The sequence below is a fragment of the Calonectris borealis genome, chromosome 5 (genome assembly GCF_964195595.1).
Source record: "Calonectris borealis chromosome 5, bCalBor7.hap1.2, whole genome shotgun sequence".
NCBI lineage: Eukaryota > Metazoa > Chordata > Aves > Procellariiformes > Procellariidae > Calonectris > Calonectris borealis.
In genome coordinates, this window is record NC_134316.1 from 43,109,893 (window position 1) to 43,119,741 (window position 9,849).

Consider the following 9,849-nt stretch of genomic DNA (forward strand, 5'->3'; position numbering starts at 1 on the left):
TGCTTGAACAAGCTCTCTTTATGCATAGAATAAGCCAGAGCAGAACCTTGGGTCTTGTTTAACTCGGTACGTCCAGAACTAGCTGACATCCCCTTTTGCTGAAATAAAGGCACAGAAAGCTGCTTTGCAGAAGAGAGTTTTTGCACCTCTGAGCAGGGACTGATACCATGTAGTGAAAATGTATTAGGAAAGTCTCTGCAAAATGACTCAGGGATGGTTCAGGTGACAAACACTCCTCCCCAAAGGAAGGGGATGTAGTCCTGGGAGTCTCATTTCAATTAACAAACCTCACCCTTTAGCCAGGCTGACGGCTCAAGAGAGAGAAAGAGAACGGAATGAGTATGAGAGCGAAAACCTATTTACATGTCAGACCTTAGTCTTCCCGCTGCACGGCAGAACAAGATGAGCAAACAAGGCAAGAACATCCTTTCACCTTGAAGTCACGTCTCAAGCATCACAAGCATTAGCAAAGCACCTGTCACCACAGTAGTCAGGAAACCAATACGGTTCTAGTGCATAAAACAGCCCTCAGTGGCTTCGATTCTGCTCTCAGTTATAGCCTTGCCACACGCTGAACTGCAGACCTAAGGACCCTGCCCCACCGAGGGCACTGCAGTTGCATAGATATAGCTGACAGCAGAAAACTGTGCAACAGTTTCCGCGATAATTCTTCCTTCTCTGCATCTGTTGTACCTGAGGAAGCCGATCCAGTGTTCTTCATCTACTGGAATGTACACCTGGTCTACGCTTTGCACCACTGCTCCGTCCTTGATCCACAACATCTCGGGATCTTCCATTCCCTCGAGGCTGCAATTTAGTTTGACGGGTTGACCCTGGGACACCTTTAATTTGATTGGAGATCCTGTAAATTTCATACCTAAAAAAAAAATACTACTCCGCCCCACCCCCAGAAGAAGGGGGGTTGGAGTACAGCAAATTACTCTAGGTTGGTGGTCTAGAATTTCACACCCTACCAGCACACACTGCAGAGGGGTCTGTTAGTCTCGGCACTGCTCTACTACATCTGCTAAGTAATAGTCAAAGGCAAGCACAGAAAGCACAATCGCTGGAGAAAAGTGGTGGCTCAGTCCATACATGGGGCTTTTTTCAACTCCTGTAACAGCAAGGTGAGCTTCTGCAGAGCAGTGCCCAGGCAGAGCCAGACAGAAATGCTGGGAGCTTCGTCGTGTCAGTGATCCACCAGTGCTAAGCGCGTTTGCTCAACGCGGTACCACACCTCCCTCTTTCCCCCAGGCTTGAATTTCAGCTAGAGTGTTCCTGTGCTGCTAAGAAATCATCGTGCTTGCTCCATTGTATGCATTTGTAAAGAGCTGGGATACGAGAAAGAATCAATTATGTCTCGTTATTCAGCATACACTGTTCCTCTGCATTACAGAAAGCTTCTCTGCAATTTGCAAAACCCGTGAAAGCAAAGCCTATTCCACAGCATACCTCGCTGAGAAGCAGAACTGTTTACAGAACAGATATTTCTGTCGTGTGATGGGGGCATGTGCCTACCCTTCAGTCCAGCCAAAGGACCACGTTATACTCGGGGCTATATAGTTACGACCCCAAAGCAGCAGGGCCAGAGTCGGTGGAGCTGCTCAGGTTTACACTGACACAGAAGTGATCAGAATTCGGCCCAGAGCGCTGTTACATGTGTGGGTGGATGGGGAGTGTCTCCCTCAAGCAGAAGCGAATATATGGAATGTGTTACCATGAGAAAACACGGAAGCCAACTATATAAGCGCATTTAAGAAAGAAAGGCATATAAAGGAGGAACCAGAGGATCAAAGGAGACCGTGGGAAAGCAAGAAGGTGGGAAATAAAGGTAAAGCTAGTTTTGTTAGGGAGAGTGGCCATTCCTGTGCAGTGGCACAGGACCGACAGACCAGAACAGGTCTAGCCTAGTTCAATATTATGCCCTGGCAGTGGCCTCCACATCCTTCAGAAACAAATGACTCCATCCCTCTGCTGCTCTTGCGCGGCCACGTGTCACAATACATTACAACTTCACCCAGTTCACCGGCTGGTCAGCTTCTCACAGGATGCCTTGCTAGCCTACAGAGCCAGACAGAAAAATGCCAGTTGTAAAATCCAGAGCGCTGTTAAGTAAGCAGCCCTGTTGCTCTCGACCTCTTGTTACAGCCTGACCAGTGATCAAACACAGAGATTTCTCATGCGCCACCTCCCTTCTTGCCAACACGCCACCCTCCCACAGCCACGAGGGCACCACCTCACAGGGCAGAGCAACAGCGGAGGGACTCGCAGCACGGCTGTAACAGCTGGAGGAAGGGGAAGCCAGCAGCGTGGGACCAGCCGGCGCTCTGCCACCGGCAGCGGTACCCAGCAGAGCACCAGTGGTCCGGGAGCAATCCCAAAACATAGGCAGAAGGACTTTACTCCTTTCCTTAATGAGATCCCCCAGCCTGGTAACAGCTGGTTTCCCACACTCAGTCTTTTGCCTTTCTATCTGCTGTTATTAATTTAGCAAATTCACAGAGAGCATTGGAAAACTGGTAAGATGATCATGTTAGTTTAGTTGCTACACCTCGTTTGCTGGGCTAAGGATTTAATCACCTTGGGTGAGGATGATCTAACCTCGCATTACTTAACTCATCTGCAACACAAGTTATATGTCCCAGTGCATGCCAGAAAGCATCCTCCCTTCCACCACTCACAATATTGGAATAAAACACGAAAGCTTCATAGCAGCTCTTTCTGCGTTACAGAAAACTGATGTAGCCAGGCTGCTGAACGCACACACAAATTGACAGACACTTTCATTACAGGTGCCTTCATGGAAAAACAAACTACTCAGCTTTCCTCAGACTGCCCTGCTGAAAGAGTTAGCCACAAATTAAAGAAAGAAGTGTTTTTAGAGACTCTCTATGGTTTTCAGTTCCCATTCAAATTCATGATGTAGGAAATTAATATATAGTACTTGTTCAGCCTGAGTTGTAATTCTCCATATCGCCCAAGTATAATCTCTCCGTTAAGATCAACTGAAATGAAGAAATACACACCAGGGATTTTTAGTAAATTCACAGATTTTTGAAAAAAATCCAGTTTTAACTGCAGCATCTCTTCCTGCAGGTATCAGGAAGAAGCACATAGGAGGCCAATATGGATTTTAATTTCCACCTATTCTTCCTTCTACTCTCCCACTCACGATTTCTCATCTGATAACATTCTTGCCAGCGCAGAAAATAATCTCATTCAAATAGGTTCCTCCAAGCCTACCTGTAAGAGCTGCAGGAGTTGAAATGTATAGCTAGGAAATAAAATTATATTAAATTTCTTATCAACCAGTTGTCAGGCAGAATTGACAGCACATGAACATACTAGTTGTCAAAATACACGACATATTTGTTGTTTTGGTTTTGGGGTTTTTTTTTTTAACTTGCCACTTCTGAATATTTTGATTCCTAGGAAGAGAAGTACGCTTTTTGTGGAGTTATTTTGGGAGTGGAGAGAGAGGAAGATGTCTACCCGTGCACGCCAAGGGAAAGGTTTTTCGCTCCTCAGATGCCGTAGGACCTTGACCGAGCGATCCACCCTGCAGCACAGCCTCTCCAGCTCGCTGCCACCGCACGCACGTTGCTCCACACGGGGCGCGGAGCCCAAACTCCCGGGGAAGTCGGCGGGAGGTTCGCCTGGGCGCCGGGAGGCTCTCACACGCCGCCTTTCCCTCCCGACTCGGGGGTGAAACTTCGGAAAACGAGTTCAGGAGGGAAAAACCAACAAAAGCCACTCAGGAATGCGTTAGCGCCCGGCTTTCCTCGGCGGCGATCCGCGCTAGGCAAAATACCAGAGCAATGCCTCCGCAAACAACGAGGAGGATTATCTGGGCTGCGACTTACTACTCTGTACTTGCAGGCGGGCGGGTGAGGCTCGCAGCACCCCGCACAGCCCGGGCTCCCCGCCGGGCATCGCCGGCTCCCGAGCGCCCAGCCGCTGGACCCACAGAGGCGGCGGAGCCCCCCCGCGCCCGGCCGTAAAGGGAGGGGTGGGGGGGCCAGAACAGGCCGGCCCCGACCCCCACCTGTGGCTGCCCGAGGCCCCGCGGCCGCCACACCGGGCGGACTCCGCACCCCGGACCCCTCAGCGGGCTGCCGACACCTGTAGAGGCGGCGCGGCGGAGGCTGCCCGCGGGGGGACCCGGCCGGCGGCGGGGAGCGGGCCCGGCGCCGCCTGCGGGACAGCCCCCCTCACGGCCCGGCGGCGGGAATCGTGTCCCGCAGCCTCTCCCGCCGCGCCCAGGGAGCTCGGGGGGCACTGCCCCGCCGCCCCCGGCAGCGGTCGCCCTCCCCGCCCGCCGGCGGGCTGTCCGCCCCTCTCACCTGCCACGACGGCGACGTCCCGGAGCGCCGCAGCCCACAGTCCCAGCAAGAGGAGCCGCGGGATCGCCATGCTCCGCTTCAGCTCCATCGCTCCCGCACCACCATCCTCCCCCCAGCTCCCGGCGCCGCGGGGGGCTCCCACCGCCCGCGCAGGCGGCGGCGGCGACAGCGGCTAAAGCAGCTCCGCGTCGCCGCCCACCACCGAACTCCCCCGGGAGGCTGCGGGGACGCTCAAACTTCTGGCTGCGGCGCCGGCCGGGGCGAGCGGCAGGAGGCCCCGCGGGGGGCGACGGCGCGGGTCGGTCGGGTCGGGTCCGGCTCGGGCGCCGCCGCCGGGCGGTCTCCCCCTGCCGGCGCGCAGCCGCCGCGGCGCCGCTCGGCGGCTCCTCCGCGCGGGTCCGTCCGCCCGCCCGCCCGCCCGCCCGTCCCTCCTCAGCCGCCGCCTTCTCCTCCAGGAAATGGCGCTCTCGGGCGGTCACCGCGCGCTGTGCTCCCCCTCTGACATCACGCTCATGAATATGCATGAGCCGGGCGCCCGCCGCCCCCGAAGCGGCGAATCACCGCGCCCGCCGCCCCCGCTCCACCGCCCCGGGACGGGACCGCGGGAGCGGACCCCGCCGCCCCCCGCCCCGCCCCGCGCCGTGCCCGGGCGTCGGACCCCTCCGGAGGGCGGGCCGGGGCGGGGGGCGGCGGGCGAGGGGGTTTCTGGAGGCGGCGCCCCCCGGGGGCTGCTCCACGGGGCGGCCTGGTTTCCAGAGCGCCGGCAGCGGGTGACCCACATCCGCGGGAGCTGCCGGGGCACCGGGCAGGTGGGGAAAACCAGGTCCCTTATTCCCCTACGGACATACGGAAGCAGGAGGCCAGCCTGGCCCCTCAGGAGCCTCCAGCCCCCCCGGGGAGGAGGGCTTGGGGCCACCACCGGGGCTAAGCCCCCCCAAACCCAGGCTCTGCCGGGATGAGCAGCACCTCGCCTCATGCACACAGCACCCCCAGCCCCATCTTCCCTGGCCGGCCCTCTCCGGCTCCTCGCCTCGGCCGCGCTCCCCTCAGCAGCCGGACCCCAGCTCTGGGGATGACGGCCACCCCATCCCGGTGCCTGATCTGTGGAGAAGCACCGGCAACGTGAGGAGATGTGCCCGTGCCCTTCAAGCAGGATCGGCTCGGTCTTGCCCTCTTTTCCGCTAGTGGAAAAGTAGGGAGAGGTCTGAGGAAGGAGATCTCTGCTGCCACAGAGTTAGTAAAACGGTGTGGAAAAAGTCACCGACAAACAACTTTAAAAAAAAAGTGGTGCTGCCTTTTCGTAGGAGTTACGGTGAGAATCTGGGTTGAAAGGCACCATAAGGAGCAATAGCGTTACAACACGATGCGGCTTTCAGCTCTGCCCCAGCCATTGGTGTGCAACACTTACCCAGTGGCTCCTGCAATACTCTGGAAACCCGGCTAAACGGAGGAGCATGGGGAAACAGCGTTATCCCCATCAGAGGGATGGAGAAACTGAGGCATGACAAGCTCACGTAATTCCCTCCCAAGCTCTGATCTTCCCCCCCGCCAGCCATTTGCATTTCTCATAGGAATTCCTAGGGGACTGGAGCAACGCCAGGAAGGTTTCATGAGTGGAATGGGAATGGCACTCCCTCCCCAGTGCCTCCCGCCGCAATGAGGCGGCCGGGAGGAGAGACTGACAAGCCATCCACCTGAGAGCTTGCAGGAAGCCTGGGTGCTCTCAGGGACAGCAAACGGTGACATGCCTCTCGCCGGGATCACGACGGCTCTTGGGCTGAGAGCTCCTGCGCTGGTGTTTGCTAAAAGCTTCACGCGCATTTGCTGTCGCTGCTCTCTCTCCCCCGTGTATCCATATATACCCATCCATCCCAGCGCGCGGCGTGTTTCTGCACTTACTCATGGCGATAGCGCCTTCCAGAAAGCAGCTACTTTTGCAGATTTTAGTTGTCTCATGAGAAAAAATAACGCTGTGTTTCTATGGCGTTTTCCTTCTAAGGATTTCTCCCAGCTTTACAATTACGGAAGCTTACGACGCTACGCTGGCCCTGCGGGGTCAGGAAACGCTCCGGTGTACAAGCAGGAGAGAGGAGGCGCAGGCAAGCGTTGTGACTTGGCCAAGCCCATCTGGGGAGGCAGCGGCCGAGAGAGGCTTGACTCCACGCTGCATGCCCAGAGCGTGCCTCTACCTCGACGGGCATGTTGTGCTTCGTCCAAATGGCATATGGGATGCTCCGGAAGGCTCTGGGAAGGGGAAGGAGAAGGGGAAAGGAGCTTTCATCTGCAAAGAGGAGTATGGGATAAGAAGTTGTTGTAGCACGGCACAGGCCGGACTCTGGGCTGGTGTAAAAGAGCGAAGCTGTGCTGGAAGCAGTAGACCAAAGGGAATTTTCTCCAGCCCGGGATCTGGCTTCAGCTCTTCTGAGAAGGGCTTTGTATCAACAGTGGTAGGAAGGAAGAGCCATATGAAATTGGACTGAAATCCCGCACGCGTTGCCAGTTGGAGTGCAAACTGCTGTGGGAAAACTTACGGAGGAGTGCAATATTACCATGCAGAAATCAAAGGAACTGGTGATTCTGAAATGCTTTTAGGAACTGAAGACAAATAAACTCTCCCAGCCTCTCGTGCCACTGAATTAAGTGACGTGGCTTTGTTCTACAGGCCCTAACACCAGCGGCAGCGCTCGCTGCTCACACACACAGGACGCAGCACAATGGCTTATGAATAAGCCGGTGCCTTCCTGGTTTACGTCCTTTCCTTACTTCTGTTGCGATAGCGTGTTGTCACATCTCACCGGACTTGCTGGGCAGCGAAGGCGTGTTCTAGAAAATGCCTGAAGAGCTGCACAATAATCAAGAGGTGAATTCCCAGTGCTGGGAGTCTTCTGAAGACGAGGGAGAAGGAAAAAAGAAAGGAAGAGAGGGAGGGAGGAGAGAGAGAAGGCAGGAGGGAAAGAAGTATTTGCTGGACTTGTTACCTTCTTCTGCTGTTCAGCCTCTTCTAATTATTGAGACCCACCAGAACAAGGATGGGTTATCTCAGTGAGAAAGCACCCCAAAACACCCATTTCCACATGAGAAGCTATAGCCCTAAAAGTTCAGGAAAAGCTGCTGGCGCATGCCACTACTCCGTTGTTGAAGCAGAAAGTCTGCAATTGGATACAAAATCCCCGTGTTTTGTACAAGGCGTTTTCCATAGAGCTGCTTGGTTTGCACTTGGATCCGAGAACCTGTCCACTCCACCCTCTGACTTGGGATTTGAAGAGCAGCGTTATCGCCTCCATTGCTAGGGGACAGATCCCTCACCCTGCATCAGGAAGCTGCGGCAATGGCAAGAGCGGTGATGAAGTGGCATTCAAGGGTTGCAGGAGTAGCTCTACGGCGTAGGAGACCCAGCATGGCCATTCGGGTGCTTCCCAGGTGGGTGACCTGTTGAAGGCAGCGTATTCAGCCCCAGGGCAGAACAGGAGCTGCTCCCAGCTTTTCAGTCACCACCAGAGGCTACCGCGAGTGACAGGAGGGAGCTCCATGTCGGGGAGGGGGGTGCTTTTGCAGCTTAGGGATGGCTTCTCAGATAAATGCCCCAAAGTTCGGTCGGAACACAAGGAGTGAGGAAGCAGAAACCCTCTGGGCTTTCCAAACCCTGCCAAGGTCACAGCTTGAGAGCTGCTGGATATTACAGTGGCTTTTGAGGACACGGAAAAGGTTAAACTGGGCATAAACTGACTCCATTCTCTGCCCAACCCATCATAATAATGGGATTGCCAGAGCTTGTTCATGTTGGATAATAACACTGTTTAATGTGGCCACTTCTGAGGACCCAAATATAACTCTCCATCTCGAAACACATATGGGACCAAACTGGCCATGCCAAGACCTTGGGGATGGTATTTAAAGCCACAGGTGGCTGCAGCAGCTACACAAGAAGACTGAAACTCATCCTGCCTGTCTGGGCTAAGCTTGCCGTAACTGAGTTACGCTGCTGATTTGGGAATTATCTTAGCTGCAGCTGAACTCTGTTCTCTTTTAATTTATATTATTCTACCATTTCTTCCTTTCTCCTTTCTTGTCTTCCTCCCTACCACCTCCTTCAGTAAGAAACTCTGCTGAAATACTCCAGCCTCTCTGTTTCGTGACGTTTCAGCCACCTCCAGCTCCATACATCTTCCATATGTGCTGGTTTTAACTTTCTGTGTGAATGAAGGTAAGGACAGGCAACCATACTAAGACTTGCATTTACTCCGTCTTCAGAATACAAGTAAATTAGGGATGAGTCTGAGCTTTGAGTTCAGGCCTGATCCTTTCCTCGTTGCCAAAGTCTCCCAGCTCTGCCTGGGGGTGGTAGGTGGCACGGTGTAGATGGAGGCTAGGACTGGATCACTGTAGGGTGGATCTAAGTTTGGATTTTTTTTTAAGTTTCAATGTTATCCAGTTTGGCCCCAGCCCAAACCTTAATCATTACCCCGAACCCAAACCTGGTTCCTCCATGTGTCTGGGATGGTTATTCTTTTTTAGAGGTGATAAACTAACACAGCATATGTGTTATCTGTCTTTTGCGATAAATGCCAAGCTGTCAGAATGAAAATGTCACATAAATCATACATGAAGTATTTACATTAAAAAAGATCGACTTATACGAATTTAAACAGCCTTTCTGATGGTGCCATCATTTGCAGCAGGTTAGCCAGGTATTGCCAATGTTTCTATTTCTGGAGCTGAAATAAACACAGCACATCAAAACAGAGTCATCAAACCAAAACGAAATGTATTTAACATGGTGCAACAGTCAATGCCGTAAGAAATCACCATATAAGTATGCAGAGTTATATATAATCTACACATACTAATATGACTTTACAAATCTCATATTACATGTAGATACACACAGAACGGACTTGGGAGGAAGCATTTGTTGCCAGCCCCTGTGGGGGCTCGGTTTCTTACCTACTTGCTGTAGGGAGTGACGACACTTTGTTTTTGAAAGTGACTGTATTGCGATCACACTGCATTCTCCTCTGAGTCACGGTGGATAATCATCTCTGCCATCCACACGACAAAATGGCATGGAGCTTGCTCAGCGCGTGACCATCCCTTGTGGGATGGAGGTTTGGCAGGTGTGAGGTCCCTGGCAGGTCCTCTGTGTGGCCATAAGCTTCTTGGGTCGGTCCCTGGCTCTTGGGGTGTCTCTGGCCAGGCCAGGAGGGCAGCCCACAGCCCAGAGAGTAGCAGTCTGCTCCGCCAGGACCAGACACCTTCTGGGCTTGGCATTGCTGGGACTAATCCGATAGTTTCCGGAAGGTGCTACACCTGCTCCGGGGGAAACCTTGCAGGAAGAGCCCGGAGCCCCGGCAGGAGCGGCCGGTGGGGCTGGCTCCCGGCTGTGCTCCCTGCCCGGGGCTGGGGTGGCACCGCATCCCGCCTGGGAAGGTGGGAAGGCGGCAGTGGGCTACGGGCCAAAAACCCTCCCCAGGGCACACGGAAAGCTGAAGGATAACGTAGAGCGGTC

General features: G+C 54.2%; 1 protein-coding gene across 2 annotated transcripts in view; it reads right to left on the minus strand.

The window, feature by feature from the left end:
* TYRO3 (TYRO3 protein tyrosine kinase) overlaps positions 1-4,688 on the minus strand; it is a 43,245-nt gene extending 38,557 nt beyond the window's left edge. The window contains exons 1-2 of one of the 2 annotated variants that reach the window (XM_075152120.1): positions 4,344-4,688; positions 694-842 (exon numbers count right to left, since the gene is read on the minus strand). In XM_075152120.1, the coding sequence (XP_075008221.1) occupies positions 694-797 (104 nt within the window). In that variant the 5' untranslated portion in view covers positions 798-842; positions 4,344-4,688. Of the gene's footprint in view, positions 1-693; positions 878-4,343 lie in introns of both variants that reach the window. The other variant, XM_075152119.1, reaches the window with a different exon arrangement.
* Positions 4,689-9,849: the final 5,161 nt, after the last annotated feature.